Here is a 19405-nt window from a genome sequence, read left to right as displayed (position 1 = left end):
TACATTTAGATCATCTGCAAGGGCTCTGATGATGGTGTAGGGAATGCCACATTGTCTTGCAAGTCCTAGGTCAGCTGCCAAGTGCATGGTACAACTGTGGGGCTAGTTGGGCAAAGGTGAACCAAGTGCATCTTCCTCATCCAATGGGAGCATCTCGAGCATCTCAGACCATCCTTGGGGACCCATGGAGTGTTGTCTATTGCTATGGAGGCCCATGGCTCTCAACGCACACCTTACATGTGCTAATGCAACCCTTTAGAGGATTAGGACCCCGTATAAGGAGACCAAACCCAAGATGGAGACCATCTGCAATCCTGCATAAAATCCAATGTGTCTCATAGCATTCCAGTACAACAAGTCATTAGGGAAATTGAGTAAATGAGCTTACCAACCATGGACCATAGGTGGGGACTTCATAATGGTCTGCCCTTCCATATTGGGCTTCGGGATGGGCAAATGTCTCCTAAACTCCAAATGGGTTAACCAAGTATCCTATTAGGTGGTTTCTACTTCTAAAGGGGATAATATGTTCAAGGTACATCCTTCAAAAGGTGGTGGCATGTGACAGATAGGTGAATGAAGTAAGGGGATGAGAAGGGGTAGCCTTGGGCCACATGGTGGGGTACAAGGGTAGCTAATAAAGGGAAGCCCATGCTTGGGTTTATAATGTATAAGGAGGGAGCAATTGTGGTACATGAGGTGCCTTGACCTTGATTTTTCCACCCTTCTTTATATGCTTTTTTCCTTCTATGATTTTCATTGATTAACTGCTCGGGGCTTAAGGGGGAAGAGCATGAAGCATAAGATATAGTAGTGAATATCCCCTTTTAAAGGTAGGGCGGTTCATTTCCCACCAGGGGTTGGGGAAATCATGGGTTCCTATGTGATGATGGAGGCTCATAAAACCTGTAGGAACCAGGGTGATGGCCATGATGATGGGGTAGAGCTCATGTATTGGCTTTTGCCCACGTGCTAAATGTGTTTGTTCCAACCATCATTTGCATTTTGTGGTACATGTTCTTGTTGAATGTGGCCAAATATGCTTTTGTCTTTCTTTTTAGCTGTATCAACCTTCAAACATCGTTCTAGGCCTGACCCATGGTGTGGGCTAGGGGAAGGGGCGAGCTAACCCTATGTGGACCCAGTGAAGGAATGTGGACCCAAGTGGGAGAAATGATGAATTGTGTAATAGTGCATTGAAAGGGGGTAATATAAGCAGATAGGGGAGTGGGACCATGCAACCAAAACCAAGGTTTCCCATGAAATACCATCCCTAAAGCCAAATGGTCAGTAAAAGAGATTCCACGGGACTAGAATGCAAGGTTAATATGCAAAATAGGTCTAGGGGACAAGGGCACAAACCTCACCCATTCTTTCCATCGAATCCTCCCATTAATCCATGCCGAAAAGTGTCCATGATAAGCAAACTACAATACTCAATTACCAAATGACAAGGCATACCTTTAGGTTTGGAAGACCCACCTTCAAACATGCGATCATGGCAGATGGGCGAGGGACTACATGGTTGGCTCAGGTGGCGGAGAAATGGCACAATGAGCTAGCTGGTGGTTGTCGGCTGAGGACCATCTTGGAGGTTTTTTTTTCTCCTAGGGATATCACCCACAAAATGGTGGGTAACAACACCCATAGAGATGACGTAGGGCACCTAGAGCTAGCTTTGGGACACATGGAGATACTTTGAGGCTTGATTTGAGGACCCTTCCTCAAATTGAGGTTGATCATGATGCTTGGAGACTCATCCAACCCTTCCATTGCACTTTTTGAGCATTTTCAACTCTAAAAGGGCATGACATCATGCTTATTAAGGGCTTATGACTCACACATGTGTGCATTTATTGGCATATTTTTGTTTGTTTGTTTGGATATTGGGTTGGCTTATAACCCATTTTACCTTGTGTCTACTCAAAATTAAACTTGTTTTAGGGGCTTTAAGTGGATTATTAGAGGTGATAGTCCTATAAAAGGAGCATCACTTCTTTTCATTTCTCATCATGTTTGTGTATTTCGACCTATTTTAGAGAGCTCAACTTAGCCTATTGTACTCTGCTACTTAAGGAGATGTGATTTTATGTGGATTTTTGCTATTGGAGACTAGTTTTTGTGTTGGAGACATCTTTTTGGGATTGAGAGAAGGTATGCTCTTGGAAAATTTGAGTGTATTTACTAGATATCTGTAATGAAATATTGCTAGGGTTTCTACTTGTTCCTTGTCTAAATGCAAATTTTTATTGGAGATTCTTGGTAAATTTAGTGATCATTTTTCTAGTTAATTTCTCCCCTCATAAAACGATAGCTAGGGTTAGCAAGTGAAAACTAGTGTCTCGCTCCTTACTCAGTGCAAAAATTTGATATTTCTATGGTTTAAATCCCCAAGACTCCATCACCTAAATAGGGAAAAGGCACTAGAATCCCTTTGATGATCAAAACTCTTCAAAACTTTTACCTTTTTCCCGATGTTTGATGGGGATGCGAGCCCTAGGGTGGGTGTGCACTCACAACGTTTCCCATGCACCCAGGACGGGGAGACATTTGGGGAAACATTTCCCGATGCCCTTCTTTTGGGGAAACTTGGGGAGATTTAGGGGGGAACATTTCCCCAATGTGGGGGACATGTTTCCCCAAAAAGGGTGCTTGTGGGTGTCCCGCTGAAAAAAGGATTGGGTGTCCCCACTAAATTTTGCGTGAAGACAATCATTTATAAGTGGGGAAAGCCTAATATTCAACCCTATGGTGCTACTAATGGTATGTAATTAATGATAATGTTAAATTCTTAAAGTAAAATAGAAATTCTCTTGTGTCTTTCATTTTCATCCTTTTAATAAAATTTCTAACATTAACATTTACTCTTTCAGGATGTTTGAGAGGGTTTCCAACCTCGATGGATTTCATATGGAGAAAGTAGAATTTCAGATTCCACTCAAAATCCAACAAACTTAACAGTTTTCAGGATTTTAGGATTTGGGGGATTGCAACGTTTCCATTGGATTCTATCATGTATGAGGGTATGAAACTAGTATTTAATCAAGAGTGCCAAGCCCTCTATGTACCTTGATGTTGATGGCATTAATTTTTGAACTCCTCTGTCTTGACCCTAGTAAAATTGTACCTATCAATCAAAGAAAATCTCAATTTAACATGCAAAGCTTTTTCTATCTTATTTTAATGATTATAGGGTGGTATTGATGATGAAGATCCCAATATATGTAATGATTTTGATGATATGTATGTATTTGTTGTAGCATGATTTATTTTGGACTATAAAGGTCATCTAGAACCTCTTTGTTGTTGTATTCTTGCTTCAAATATGGATTGTACTTGGTGCTATTTTGGTTATATGCACCCTTGCTATATATATGAGAAACTTTGCATATTTGTTAATAATGGTTTGGATTCATATGGATGCACATTAATATTTACATTTTTTTTTTCAAAATTTGAATATTTATGTATTTTTTGGTTGACCAGTATTTTTTCCTGTTCCAGCTTTTAGGGTCGAGTGGTTCAATCACCACTATGATTTTGATAGCATTGGTTCATTATCCGTTGTTCATTTTTAGTTTAAAATTTTGAGTCTTGACTCTAGATACTAATGACCTTAGACCAAGTCTTTGACACGTCACTTTTCATTATTTTTGAGTTTGAGTAATTTCAATTTACTATTACAATCTTTGGACTTTAATATCTATTATTAACTAATCAGATTCTAGAATAATGAATAATGAATTTAAATCAATGTATACAATATTTTACTATTTCTATTTCATTAAATCATTTATGATGTATGAATCAATGTATTTCATTATTGAAATTGGATTTGAATCATGTTTATATTACACACACACACACACAGCCTGATGTCCCCTCGCCCCCCTTGAATTTCCATAAAATTTTGGGGTGCTCACAAACGTCTCCCCTATGCATCTCCTTGTTTTTGCGCATGTCCATCCCGAAAACTTGGTGAAACATTGCTTTTTCCTCACTCGCTTTCTTGGCCCTTCAACGCAAGCTGCTGGGGCTAGGGTAAGGACCAATTCAACTAGGGCTTGACTAAAGCGTTCGAGTTGATTTGGCATCTTTTCACGTTGTTTGATCTCACAAACTCAAAATTTATCTTTGTTCATTGTGGAAATTACCTCATTAGGGCTGAGGTCATCAACCATAGCTAATTTAGTTCCCTAGTAGACCTGAGTTCTACACATGCCTTCAACTTAGCACTTGTTGAAGGTTTTCCATAGTGTATTGTTGATCACACCTTTGAAATAAACCTTTTTCATATGCTTGTATACCTAGATGCTCTCTTATTGAATCATATTTTGTCTAGGAATTTTCAGGGTAAGTTCCTCAGACAGAACACCAAAGGACACCGCTCACAAACAGAGCATAGATCAATACACCAGTATTCTTGATCTGGTTAAAAACCTCAAAGAGGGAAATAGTCCACGACCTGAGCCAATGCAGCCACTTCAGGCAATTTATTAATAAAAGAATGAAAATTTACATAAGCTTCTCTTATGAACAGTTACCCTACAGATGACCCTCCATGCTCTTTAAATAGAGATTATGGACCAATCGGGTGTTAAGCCACGGATCAAGTGTCGGTAATACTGAGGAGAGAATGAATCGTCAGATTACTTCATGTTTAGAACATATCGTGACCGTCGGATTGTAAGTTACGAAAGTACATAGTAAAGAAACACACTTTACCTAACTCTACATTAGACCAAGTTATACTTAACTTTTCCTATGTGTCGGAATATCCTAACATTTTGAAACCCTAGGCCTCAAGTGTTCTTTTTAAGGTTTATTTTATGGTACATTTGTTCCTTGACATAAATAATTGTTCCCTAATCCAAATAAGAGGTATCTTGATTAAGCCTTTCACTTACATCACCTTGAACCTATTGACTTAGAATACCTTTCAGGTGATATATACTAAGAAGCCTCCTATGTGGTGAAGTTCCACTAAAGAGCAAGAAGTGGAGTGCTAAGGTGATAGTGGCAGCCAGCTCATTGTTGTGTCTTAGTGATTTGTGAGGCCTCTCACAAGCCCTGCTAGATTTTGAGGCAACAAGAACCACACAAGCTAAGTTCCCATTGTCACCTCTGCACAAACTCCCACTCTTTAAGCCAACTCCTATTGATCCAGGTGGCTCCAGACACAGGTATAAATCCTAGAGGACTCAAGAAGGGTAAGAAAATCAAAGTGTTTGGATTATGCTCGAAATAGGTTCATGTTAGAGATCTCGTCGTCATGATCGCAGTGGTACGAATGGTTTGTCAAACCGAGCTCGTATGCGAAAGATAGAGCTCTTCAAATTCGGCATGACAGGGGAAAAGAGGGGCCCACAGTGTGCCACATGGCATCCCAGTAAGCATGTGGGACCCACATGGCAGCGCATCAAGCATTGACACTTGGCGTTCTTTCATTAACTCCTTATTCTTGCAAAAAGTCAAAAGAAATATTTTTAAATACCAAATAAAACAAAAAAAAAGCATATATATTAGAATATGGTTATTATTATAACCATATAACAAAAATCCTTTAAAATATTAAATGGTTAGCAAATCATATACAAATAACCATATATGGGTATATTAAACAAATTTAGAAAAAATACCAACGTGAATATTTTCAAAAACCAACGAAAAATTGTGGCTATTCAAAATCTGTGGTTAAGATATATTAGTTATATTAAACAAACGGTTACCACCATACCACAGAATGTTGCCTCGGTTACATAACTGTTGAACCATATCAAAACGAAACCCCAAAAAAATATTCAAACGGTTATGTATTAAAAAGAAACAAGCGCCAAGTTTGGCATGGGCGGGATTTGATCCCCCGACCCCATGCTTGTCATTTCCGAAAATTGCCATGGGGCCAACGGCCAACGTTTTGAGAGATTCGCCCGAGATGTTTATATAAACCTTCCTCATTTCATTTGCACGGAGAGCGCGGCACGGATTTCAAGGCAGGAAGAGGTAGTGCACGTAGTTCGAGGCAGAATTTTGCATGAGGGCCGAATTTTCACTTTGTCAGATTTTGACAAATTTTATATGGTTTCAGCACTTCTTGATGCCACGAACACAATGGCACTGTCCATTTTTCCATCAGAGTTCTGCATTTTTTGGCCATTTTTCAGTATGCAGGTGGAACCATGATTTGCTGCAAAAACAGGGAGCGGAACATGATCCTTGAAATTTTCTTGAGGAGGTAATTTTTCTCCATGTCGGAATATAGTCAAGTTTACAATTGTTTTTCATGGTTTTCCGTAGGGATCGCAATGGCAAAGTCAGATTTGCCCTTTGAGTTGCATATTTCCAGTCCACCCATGGAGCAGAATCTTTGAGGAATCTAGGGGAATTCTAAAAGATTCCCTGAGCCCCAGATTCTCAATTTCTCAGAATTTGAAAATTTGACAGTCGATTTTGCACTATTCGATGCCACAAATCTGATGGTGTGTTCAGATTTTTCATTCTCTCATTTCATTTTCCAGCCACTTTTCTAAGTGGAGTGCAGGTGTCAACATTCATGTGCGAGCAGTCATTTTCATGCGATTGATGCCGTGAGATCGATGGTCCGAACAGCTTCAACAGTTTGACATCCGCTTCTTCAGATGGCCCTCGGTTGTGAGGAATATGCAGTGTTCATGTACTTCTTTTGCTATGCATTGTGTTGCATAGGTCACTGCTTGATGTTTGATGTGGGATCCTGTTTCTTACTCGTTTTTACGATTCCTTGCTTGATGTGATGCAGAATCTTCTATGTGATGTACTTGTTGTCATGATTCATCTTGTTATGTTTTGAGATCCCTTTGTTGTATGTTGGTGGGATACTCAAGTTGTCGTCATGCATGTTTTGCATTGAGATCCCTTTTATGCCATGTTGGTGGGATGCTCATCGTGCATGAGTTTATGTCATACTAATAGGAGTCCTTTTGACCGAGAGTTCTTGTAGCGGAACATCTCTTGGAGCCACTCTTGCGTGAGGGCATTTTTCCTTGTATGATAACAACATCACCTCTATGTACAACATCACTATTGACAGCACTTAATATAGCGGCCTACACCATCTTGACACCGGGGCCCGAAGATGTAGTCCCTCCTGGACGAACTCTGTTATCAATGACTTATGTTTTTATGTTGCTGATGATTGTCTTGTTCCTCTTCTTTACAACATGCAGATGTATTCATTAATGTTCTTTTAAAAATGCAATTTAACACATCACGAAAGTAAAAGGTCTTGGAAGGGTCCTTCGTCACACCCGGACTTGGATCACCTACTAAGGGCTGTGTGTGACTTCCCTAAACAAGTAACTCCACCTGAAAATAAGTAGACTAGTTCCTAGATATGATGCTTTGGTGAAGGTAGGAATTGATTTCCCCCCTTCACTAGTTTGGAAGTGTGAATAAATGACATAAACAATGTAGACCAACAAGCTAAAATCACTCAAAGCCCATTAACATTTTGCTATAAAATCACAAAAGGTGAGTGATAGATGTTTTACCAATTCTTAAATGAATTACTTGAATTACGCTTGGATAAGTGGCTAGTAGTGGGAAGATATGTTGTTGTTCTGCACTTTTTAAGCCTGCAAAATGGAAAAATGCTGAAAACCAACAAACACATATGCCCTTTGAAGCCACCCACGTGTGGAAGCACACTGGGTCAATGGATCTATGACAACCACGGGCTAAATATGTCCATAAGTGGAGTAGTGCATTATTATCTTTTTCTTTTCTGCGTTTCAAGCTATCTTCCCTTTCATAATATTCAGAAATTGCCATGTTAGTGGAGCCATTTTAGACACCTTCCCCACTTTTTGCGATGACCTTTCCCAAAGTGTCTTACATGTATGTGTGTTTTTGCAATGCCTGTAATTTTGCTTGTAAAGTGTAATTGCTTTTATTAGTGTTTACCTGTTTGCATTGATATTTTAGCTTCTTATTTATGGGCACTTTATTTCTACTTGTGTTGAAGAAAGAAGCAGGCATTCCTAGGAAGCCCATCAAGGTTGAGGACATTCCTGGTCTGAGTAAGTTTTATATTATTGTTTTTGTAATTTTCTGTTTTAATTTTCTTTCAGACATCTGTATTTACATATGAGTATGCAAGAAAGTTCTCACAATGATTCGTTTTTGTTAGAAAACGAGTTTAGGCTTGAATCTTGACAATACATAATTAAGGACGTCTGATAATACCTGTCATAATAGCAAATATTCAATATATTATTTCTTTGTTAATTAAACTGAAGATGTATAGCCATCAGAGAATTTTTCAGAGACTATGTTCTCACCAAATATCTGACACATTATCAACTTTCAAAATGGTGAACATCATGTCTTTATTTGATTGGCAAAACCTATAAGAGAATCATAGTAGCTTATCTTGCATATCAATAAAAAGTTGTATAAATGTCTCTGTTAAAGAAGACTGTTGTTGAGACTAACGACTCACATCTGAGTTGAGATAATTGAACAAATCTCTAAACTTTGATATAATTGGCAGTTATTTTATTTAGCTTATATGTTTTCATGAAATAGATTTTTCATTTGACTACCTGTCAATCCTTGATCCTGTACTTGTGCATGATATTTTCCCAGCTATTTTCAAAGTATTACAGTAAACTTAAATAGATGTTGGAAATCACTGGTGGGCACAATGAGAGGATATTGGGTTGCTTGTCTTTGAGTGTTGTAAACCATGCAACTCTATTTTCCAAGCATGATAGACTGCCTTAATAAAGTATCACGTTGTTTTTCAACATTTGAATAGTGTCTCTTTTAAATTTGCAAGTAATGGAAATAGGATGTTGGTCAGCAGGTAGTTTTACTATGCGATAGCGTGTATTTTTGAATAATACAAGATATTATCTGACAGCTATGGGAGTTATTCTATGTACGTGCACCTCTGTTCTTGTGAATACAAGGCACTTCGGTGCAATTCTCCTTTTTATCCTTGATAATGTTCTCTTACACAATAGGCTCTATCAAGCAGTGTTTTACAAGTAGATTTCGATAATGCGAAAATTATGTGAACTTTGAAGTGATAGGTATATGACAAAGGATTCTCCAAGGCCATCTTTTTGTTGTATATTCTATCAAATGTATAATGTATTGGGAATTCTATCAGTTGTCTTTGATATCAACCCTTTTCCTTCGGCACACTAGACCTATGGATTGCCTTAAACCCTATATCCCATATGTTATATTATTGTGAGGTTCATGTAATACTTGAAATATGAGTTTTGAGGTGTACTTATGGTGTTATCAATCATTAGAAATTGTTTTTTTTTTAATTTCCTGAAAATCTCTTCTTAAATTATACAAAAAACATTTAGATACAAGAGTCAATGAGGACAGCCACCTTACTGCAGTTAAAATTGGGATAAGGTCAAAATAAACAGAAGTAGAATTCTTTTGCATCCCTAATCAATAAGAATCCCTTGGATCTAGTTTGAGTAGCTAATTCATCACAAACCAACCCTTTAAAGGATTCATTAGAACCTATTTTCCAATCAATAACATACTTACATCGGATCCTCTAATTTGTATATGATAACAAAGTTTAGAGACAATGAGAAAAGCCATGTAAGTGACTAAGAACAGGCAGTTTGCAATCCTTGAGCAAACCTACACACAAATTTCTGGTTCCTTATAAGACCAAGGAAAACCTGATATGGGTTGTTATCTAACATGGTGTAATGTTCCTAACTTAAACAAACAGTGATATATAAAGAAAAAACGATTCTCAAGTTTCAACACAGAAAATTTTAACAAACAGTACATGCTCATAAAAACTCCAGAAGTAGAACCCGTTGAGCCATTTTATTAATCAATGGAGCAAGTACAATAGTGTCATGTCCCTTCTCAAACACATCTGTAACAGGGTGCTGCTACACAATTTTGCATAATTTTGACTAAGGGAGAGGACCCCACACTTTCGACTTAGGGACTTAGGGGCCAAATCGACTTTATTTGGCTGCTAGTGGAATGTGGGGGCCACCCACATGGGAGTTCGAATTAGCCATTCAAATAGCTTGGAGGGAAAGTCGAATGGGTGGATGGAGGGGCCCACATGAGGCTAAGGAGGCCCAAGGAGCTATAAGGAGAGATCAACTCTCATTTTGGTTTCATCTTTGACGTTTGCAAACAACTACTCAACTGTTCACTCAACTGTTTAGCTGAGTGAACTAGGTGTTTAGCCATGAGTCTCTCAAGCGGGAGATTCAGCCTCTACTTCGGGGGACCATCCGTGCCCGCCCTAGGGACACTGTTCCACAAAGGTTTCAGGAGTTCCGGGGCAGTGACATAGCACCAATAACTAGCGCAGAGCAAGGAGTGCATATTTCTAGGCAGCTAGGAAACACACAGAGGGAGATTGAGGCCATCAGAGATCATATTTCTTGTCGGGGAGTTAGGGAGCTGAGGTAGCAACACTAGACCAACATTCTTGCTGGGTTTTACAGCCAACATTCCAACAGTTAGAATTGCTGAGTTGAGGGACAATGCAGAGGCCACTTAGCAAATTTTCGTAGCGCTGGGGAGCACGTGATTTTGTCCAAGAGCTCATTCGAGAAGTCATAGGTTGGATAGTAAGGGTGAACTTAACACTTTGGAGCAGTTTTCAGGAGGATTTACAGGCAGTTTCCAGCAGGTCGAGTTCTGCAGCTACAATTGAGGTGAGGCTCCAAGGGGGTCGAAAATCAGAGGTCCAAACTAGCTAAAATCCCTTCTAGGTTTTTCTGGGTTTAGGCCAAGGAATCCGGGGTTAAAAGCATACAATTTTTTGGGTAGTATAAGTGCACTTTCCAGCCATTCGAACTTCAGCAGAGAGGCAGTTTTCTGGGCAGCGTAGTGCAGATTGGTGCAGCAGTTGGGCAGCCTTTAGCTCAACCATTTTCCCACCTGGGTTTGGTCATGCTTGCCCATTGAGACAAGCCCAGTTGCACCATCTTGTTTTCTATTGTATTTTGCCTTCAGAAACTTAATAAAATGGCTCAACAGTTCCCTATTTATAGCTTTTCTATGGATGTTTGATGTGTATTTCGTTTTTGTAAATTGTTGCACAAATTATTTGCTTGTTAGCACTTGTATTCCTATTTAGGATCATTACAGTGGTATCAGAGCCTAGTTCTTGGCTCAGCCGTCGGTATTGTCTCCTATGAGAGAAGGGGACCAGCAGAACATCACCTACGGAAGGCAGAGCTACCAGAGCAGAGAAAGAGAGCTGGAGATTACTCCAAACATGGAGGATAGAGTGAAAGCAGTAGTAGAAGAGGAGGAAATGGTAGAGCCCAAGAGCAGGGAAAAGATGGCTTTCGACAGCCTCCTAAGGGCCCTGAGTGACCTAGCCAAGGGTCAGAAATGCTCGAAGAGATCAAGTCGCAGAACAGAGAGAGAACCACTCCTAGAGGTTTTATGTTTGGGGAAACTTCTGGGGCCTCTCAGCCATTTGATCATCCCTCACCAGTGGCGTAGCGCCCTTCAGCCAATGTGCCAACTCGTGCTACACTACCTTCTTTTGTGCCAGTGGAACAAATCGAGCCTGCAAGGGAGGAAAACCCCCCTCAGATGGGAGATTACTTCAGAGAGTGGCAGCCTATGGATGAAGACTTTAAAGAAGCCCTCTCCTTCAGAGATTAACACAAGCTCAAGCAGAGTGAGAAGAACAAGGGTCATGGGGGACATGGGACCTAGAACTACGAGCTGCAGAGGACCATAGGGAGGATGTATTTCCCTACTTTCAATGGCACAACCAACTGCACAGCCAGGGCTTGGGTTGAGAAGATGGACACTTACTTCCAACTCAACTGGATGACAGAGCAGGAAGCCATCAAGATGGCCACGCTGCACATGGAGGGGGAAGCCCATGATTGGTGGTTTCATGGCTTGACCACCCTAGGGCATGCCCACGTAGATTCTTATGAAGACTTCACCAGGAGAGTGGTGGAGCATTTTGATCAGAGAGATGTAGAGGCCCATTTCAGAGAACTGACCCAACGGTGCTAAACAAGCAACCTGGAGCAGTACATCTCCGAATTTCTCCGAGTGTCAGTGATGGTCTCGGATCTATTCAAGGCAAGGAGGGTGTATACCTTCATTGAGGGCTTGCTTGAGCCTCTGCGTGGATTGGTGAAGTCACGCAGACCTTCCACACTGTAAGAAGTTGTCTTGTGCACCAGAGATCTACAGGGGACCATCCCCAAGACTAGAGCACCATTTCCTGCACGGACCCCTTTTCCATAGAAGGGGCATGTGACTAGATCTCTACCTCAGAGGACCATGCAGGGGAGGGGGTAGTTAGATGATGAGACAAAGAAGGACCTTAGGAGGAGGAAGCTGTGCTTCACATGCAGAGAACCCTGGGCACCAAGCCATCGGTGCATTGCTGGTAGAGCACACTACATTGAGGTTTTTTTTGACAGTGACCAGGAGGACGAGGTGGAGTAGGATTGTGGTGGGGCAGATGGCGAGAGTCTGGCAGGCAGAGGCCACCACTACCACCTCCATAGAGTGGGGCACCTGTTGCCCCAGCAGGGGGATTTCTTTCTTTCTTGTGTGGGATTCCCAAATTTTTGACACTGAGCATCAGAGGCATTGTATAGGACTAGAGGGTGTCAGTTCTAGTTGACAGTGGGGCTACCCACAATTTCATAGATGCCTAGTTGGTCCAGAGGAGGGGCCTCACCACAACTGAGTTCGAGGGCTTCTCAGTCCTAGTACCAAGTGACCGTACCATATAGTGCACTAGATATGTGCCTTCCTTGACAGTAGTTATGGGGAACTACTCGATGACAGATCATTGCTTTGTGGTCGATGTGCCAATTACCAACGTGGTGATGGGTGTCCAGTGGCTGTGTTCCCTTGGGTGAGTCACGACAAATTGGAGGAAGCCAGAGATGGAGTTCATTGGGCCAAATGACAAACTAGTAGTCTTGAGAGGCATGTAGTCTTATCCACCCTAGACAGTTTCGGCCCACAGGATGGAGGCAGACTTATGACATGGGGAAATTGCATGGATAGTTGAGCTGAGGATCTCAGAGGCTGGAGGACAGGCTCAGCCACCACCGACAGACATACATGCTTTGTTAGATAGGTATGCATTAGTGTTTGGGGACATTCCACCAGGTCAACCATCCAACAGAGGGTTTGAGCATACTATTGAGCTGGAGCCGGGTGTGCAGGCAGTGATTACCATCCCTTATAGGCATCCCAAGGCCTATAAGGATGAGATAGAGAAGGCCATCCAGGAGCTGCTAGCACTGGGCCATATCAGGCCAAGTTCCAGTCCTTTCGCTTCTTTAGTGGTGTCGGTGAATAAGAAGGATGGAACCCTTCAGATGTGCATTGACTACCATGCCCTCAACCGGAAGACACTAAAGAACTGATAACCCATTCCCCGCATAGACGAGTTGATGGATGAGCTTAGAGGAGCTAAGTACTTATCTAAGATTGATCTGCATTCGGGGTACTACCAAATTAGGGTGAGGGATCAGAATACCCCTAAGACAACATTTCAGTGCCACTATGGGCATTTTTAGTTCTTGGTCATGCCATTTGGGCTGACCAACGCTTCGACTACCTTCCAGTCCTGCATGAACCATGTCTTTTGGGGATAGTTGAGGAGGTTCGTGCTTGTTTTGTTCAATGACATTTTGATTTACAGTCGGACATGGGAGGAGCACCTCCAATACTTGGAGGAGGTGTTGCGCATTCTGGAGGAGCAGTAGTTTTATGCCAAGCTCTCCAAGTGTGAGTTTGGGTTGACAAAGATGCTCTACCTAGGGCATATCATTGGTGATGATGGTGTAAAGGTCCACGAGGAGAAGATTCGGGCCATCCAAGATTGGCTAGTACCCCGAGATGTGACCACCCTGAGGGGCTTCTTGGGCATTTGCACCTACTACAAAATGTTTGTAAAGGGGTTCTCACAGCTGGCAACACCCTTGACAGACTTGACCAAGAAAGGGGCCTTTGCATGGATTGATGGAGCACAGGTTGCCTTCGATTGCCTCAAAGAGGTGATGAGTAGTTGCCCTGTTTTGGCACTTTTGGATGTTTCCTAGCCATTCAAGGTGGAGTGTGATGCATTCGGGTAGGAGTTGGAGCAGTATTGTCACAAGAAGGGAATCCCATTACTTTCGAGAGTCGCTAGCTCCTACTGCATGAGCTGTCATATTCCATATATGACAAGGAGATGCTGGCCATTATGCATGCATTGGCCAAGTTCCGTCAGTACTTGGTGGGAAACCGGTTTTGAGTGTAGACTGATCACAACAGTCTTCGACATTTCATCGGGCAGCAGGGCCTCAATGACAAGCAACAGAGATGGGTCAGCTAGGTGCATGCCTATGACTTAGACATAGAGTATGTGTGGGGAAAGCACAATGTGGTGGCCGATGCTCTATCTCGAAGACCAACTGGGTTATCTCTCATGAGCATCTGCCATGATTGGAAGGCTCAGTTGTTGGTGGTGTACTCCAAAGACGGGCATGCGAGGTATTGGAGGGTACCCATGCAGATGAGTGTTATCGAGTGATGGATGAGGTCATCTACTACAAGGGGCACATTTTCTTAGTGCCCAACTCGCAATTGAGGGAGAGGGTACTCTAGGCAGCACATGATTCACCACTGTCCTAGCACCAGTCGTTCTGGAAGACTTATATGGCTGTTCGGGAGAGATTCACCTGGAAGGGCCTCAAGGGGGACGTGTTGCAGCATGTATGAGAGTGTGAGGCTTGTCAAAGGAACAAAGGGGAACTGACTCACCCCGCGCGATTGCTACAGCCACTTCCATCCCTGAGGGGAAATGGGAAAGTATTTCTATGGACTTCATCACAAGGCTCCCCACAATGCAAAGGAAGGATTGCATCTATGTAGTGGTCGACAGGTTGACCAAATTTGCCCACTTTTTCACCATCCCCACTAGGTACACGGTTGCATAGGTTGCAAAACTGTTCTTCTGGGAGATTTTCAGATTGCATGGGCTCCCCGAGAACATAGTGAGTGACAGGGACAACAGATTCATGGGAGGCTTTTGGTAGGAACTCTTCGGACTGGTTGGGATGAAGCCCACTCCTAGCACCAGCTATCACCCTCAGACATATGGCCAGATAGAGAGAGTTAATCAGTGGCTGGAAGGGTACCTGAGGAACTACGTGACTGACCAGCAGAGGACTTGGATTCGGTGGTTTCATCCGGGCGATTACTGCTACAACACCACGCACCACATGTTCATCGATATGACTCCTTTTCGTGCTCTTTATGGATATGATGCATTGTCTTTTGCTGATATTGTTTTTGGAGACGGCCTGGTCTCAAAGGCCAAAGACTGGGTCTAAGAGAGCGAAGATATCCTCAAGGCTCTCAAGGATAATTTGGTGACAGCGCAAAATCAGCAGAAAGTTTACACAGATTGGCACAGGACAGAGAGACACTTCGAGGAGGGGGACCTGGTATACCTTCAGCTACAGGCTTACAGACAGTCCACGCTGAAGCAGAAGGGGGCTGAGAAGCTACAACCACACTTCTATGGGCCCTATTGGGTGATTAAACGAGTTGGAGAGGTGGCTTGTGAGCTAGAGCTGCCTTAGGGGAGTAGGATCCATAACGTTTTCCATGTCTCATGCCTTAAAAGGGTGTTGGGACAATAGGTGATAGCAGTAGACCCCCACTAGATGATGAGGGCCACTTGGTGTTGGAATCGGAGGCCATTTTGGAGAGCATGGAAAGAAAACTGAGGAGCAGGACCATCAGGGAGTTCTTGGTATGCTGGAAGAACTTGTTGGATGAGGATGCCACCTGGGAGGGTGAGCACATATTGGAGCACCCAACTTTGAGGTTGCTTGAGGGCAAGCAACATTGGGGAGGGGAGGACTATCATGTCCCTTCTCAAACACATTTGTAACAGGGTGTTGCTACACAATTTTGCATAATTTTGACTAAGGAAGAGGACCCCACACTTTCGACTTAGGGACTTGGGGGCCAAATTGACTTTATTTGGCTGCTAGTGGAATGTGGGGGTCACCCACATGGGAGTTCGAATTAGCCATTCGAACAACTTGGAGGGAAAGTCGAATGGATGCATGGAGGGGCCCACATGAGGCTAAGGAGGCCCAAGGAGCTATAAGGAGAGACCAACTCTCATTTTGGTTTCATCTTTGACATTTGCAAACAACTATTTAACTGTTCACTCTGCTGTTTAGCCGAGTCAATCAGCTGTTTAGCCATGAGTCTCTCAAGCGGTAGATTCAAAACCTCTACTTCAGGGGACCATCTGTGCTCGCCCTAGGGAGGCTGTTCCACAAAGGTTTTTAGGAGTTCTGGGGCAGTGACAACACTAGTAGCCAGCGCAGAGCAAGGAGTGCGTATTTCTAGGTAGCCAGGAAACACGTAGAGGGAGATTGATGCTAACAGAGATCATATTGCTTGTCGGGGAGTTAGGGAGCTGAGGTAGCAACACTAGACCAACAGTCTTGCTGGGTTTTATAGCCAACTGAGCCAACATTCCAGCAGTTCGAATTGCTAGGCTGAGGGACAATGCAGAGGCCACTTAGCAGATTTTCGTGGAGCTTGGGAGCAAGTGATTTTGGCCAAGAGATCATTCGGGAAGTCAGGGGTTGGATAGCAAGGGTGAACTCAGTACTTTGGAGTTTTCAGGAGGATTTACAGGTAGTTTCCAGACGGCCGAGTTTTGTAGCTACAACTGAGGTGAGGCTCCAAGGGGGTCGAAAATCAGAGGTCCAAACTAGCTAAAATCACTTCTGGGTTTTTCTTGGTTTAGGCCAAGGAGTTTGGGGTTAAAAGCATACAATTTTCTGGGCAGTATAAGTGCACTTTCCAGCCATTCGAACTTCAGTAGAGAGGCAATTTTCTGGGTAGCACATTGCAGATTGGTGCAACAGCTGGGCAGCCTTTAGCTCAGTCATTTTCCCACCTGGGTTTGGTCATGCTTGTCCATTGAGACAAGCCTAGGTGCACCATCTTGTTATCTATTGTATTTTGCCTTCAGAAACTTAATAAAATGGCTCAATAGTTCCCTATTTACAGCTTTTCTGTGGATGCTTCATGTGTGTTTCGTTTTTGTAAATTGTTGCACAAATTATTTGCTTTTTAGCACTTGTATTCCTATTTAGGATCATTACAAATGGTATGGATGAATGCACCTGGGCTTGGCTCAATGCCAAGCGCGATAGAATCCAGGTGATGAGATAATGATATCATGTACTGGAAAATGTCTGCTCCTGTAATGCTTTGCGCTGCCTAGAAAAGTTCACTGCTGGTTGGAAAGGAATTGCAAGAAACTCCACTTTTGCTGCTCAGAAAATGCTACAAATTCAGCCACAAGCTCCTTGACCAAAACCCAAAAAACCCAGAAATGGTTTGGCCTGATTTTGAGCTCCCAAAATCGACCCCCAAAGGCACTGTGCAATCCCCAACAATTCTGCACTGTCTGCTACAAATATACGACTGAAAACCCCCCTACGGAGCTAAAAAAATGTTGAAACTTTATATCTGGGATCCTTGTCAAAAACCCAGAAAAATCCAGAAAGGGTTTCTGCTGAATCCAACCTCCGAAATTCGGTATATGAATCCAACCTCCCAAATTCGGCCTCCAGTATGCCCTACGCCCTCCAAGCTGCTCCAGAAAACGGCTTGCAAGGAACCCCAACGAAATCCTCCTCCCAAGCTCCAAAAATGAAGCAATCTCCTCCTCAAATACTTCCCTTAACCTCCCCGAAAAAGTTCAGCCTCAAAGACTGATACTCTACCTCCCACGTGTGCACCAAGTGCTGCCTCTGCATTGGCCCAGGAAGTGTGAAAGTCACACTGCAAAGAAGCACACTCCTCTAGCTCCCAAACTATCCAAAGTGACAACAAACCTCTTATGCTTCCTATTTGGAAAATCTCCCAACCAAACACCATTGCAAGACACCACAAGCAAACTCGACATCCTCTTTACTGCGTCCTCCAATAATACACACCACCGGGGGGTGAATGCAATTGTTGGAAAGTACATTGGAATCCTCCTATGGAAGAATGAAGAAAAACCTTCCTAGGGTGGCACTTGAAGTCCCACGAAGAAAGGGTGAGCTCTTCACTTGAAGAACTCGTGTTGAGCAACAAGTGACTCGGCTAAGTAGCTTGAGCAACCAAAGAGAAATTGATATGCCAAAAGATGAATGAAATGAGGAGAGCTGCCTTCCTTAGATAGATTTCGTGGAGCACTTTTCTCTCCAATTTTACCTCCATTGTGGTCTCTCACTTAACCACCTGCATGTAAACCGAACTAGGGAGTGCATATTTCCCTAGTGTGGGTGGTCCCCATGTGTAATTTAGCCACAACAAAATAACTTCTCCTAAGTCTAATCTCCCAATAAAAATTGAATGGGCCCCACTATCTCCAAAATTGGCCCCCAAAATGGAATAACTAGTCTTTTTCCAAATTAATATGCAATGTTCCATGGGGTTGCGTCCCCTCACCTAGGGGTCGAGTTTCCTAGCTCCCTCTCACTTCGGGGACTTGGGGATGACTAGGGGTCATTTATCCACGCTCCCAAAAAGCAGGGTACACGCGGAAACTTGTAAGGGGGTGTTTCCTCGATTTTTGGGGTCGAATCCTCCAAATGGGGTCATTCCCTAGGTGAAAGGGGTCGTGAGGGGTCATTTCCCTAGACAAAAATCACAATTTTTTTAATGAAACAAAAAATCCTAATTTTTATGAATCGGGAAGGGTTTAAACTTTAAAATTTATTTTCAATGTTCATTTCACATTGTTTCATCTTTTCATGGTTGATCCTAATTTATTCATGTACCAGCTGGATGCAGAGACTAGCAGGGCATTACCTTGAGCAATTATGCTCATCTATGATTTATGATTTTATATGTTTTTATGTTATTAACTTATTTGCTTTTCTGTTTCAGACTTCAGTTGTAGACTTTAGTTTATTTTGAAACTTGATATATGATATATTAGACTTGAGTCTTGACTCTATAAAAATTTGACTCTTAATGTATCAGACTTGACTTTTATTTCAATATTCAGTATTCATAGTTGGAACTTCAATATGGTTTAAACTTTAAAACTTTAAACATTTATGTTCGTTGTACATTGTTAGTAGTTACACTGTGCAATTACAAACTTACATGTATGATGTATGATCATATGATATCATGCTTTTCGTTTTAAATTTGTTTCAGACTTCAGTTATAAAATTCATCGATTTATCATTTATCCTTCATGATGTAAGTGTTATATATTATATAATGATAAAGATAGTTACATTATAAATATTAAAATTTCAATGATATATCATATATTTTTATATTTATAAGTTTTTAAGACCCCAACATCCCCCCACATTTCCTAAAAATTGGTGGG

The 19405-nt window shown here is 42.1% G+C and overlaps 1 protein-coding gene across 5 annotated transcripts in view; it reads left to right on the top strand.

Moving 5' to 3' along the window:
• LOC149192225 (histone acetyltransferase GCN5-like) overlaps positions 1–19405 on the top strand; it is a 427304-nt gene that overhangs the window by 267440 nt on the left and 140459 nt on the right. For all 5 annotated transcript variants that reach the window (XM_089404509.1, XM_089404510.1, XM_089404508.1 and 2 more), the window contains exon 9: positions 8003–8057. In XM_089404509.1, coding sequence (XP_089260635.1) covers positions 8003–8057 — 55 coding nt within the window. The remainder of the gene's footprint in view (positions 1–8002; positions 8058–19405) is intronic.

Source organism: Pinus tabuliformis, chromosome 2_2 (genome assembly GCF_031772625.1).
Source record: "Pinus tabuliformis cultivar Carrire ecotype Pingquan chromosome 2_2, CPIR1, whole genome shotgun sequence".
Classification (NCBI taxonomy): Eukaryota; Viridiplantae; Streptophyta; class Pinopsida; order Pinales; family Pinaceae; genus Pinus; species Pinus tabuliformis.
Note: the sequence above shows the minus strand (reverse complement) of the source record. Positions and strands in the feature narration are given on the sequence as shown.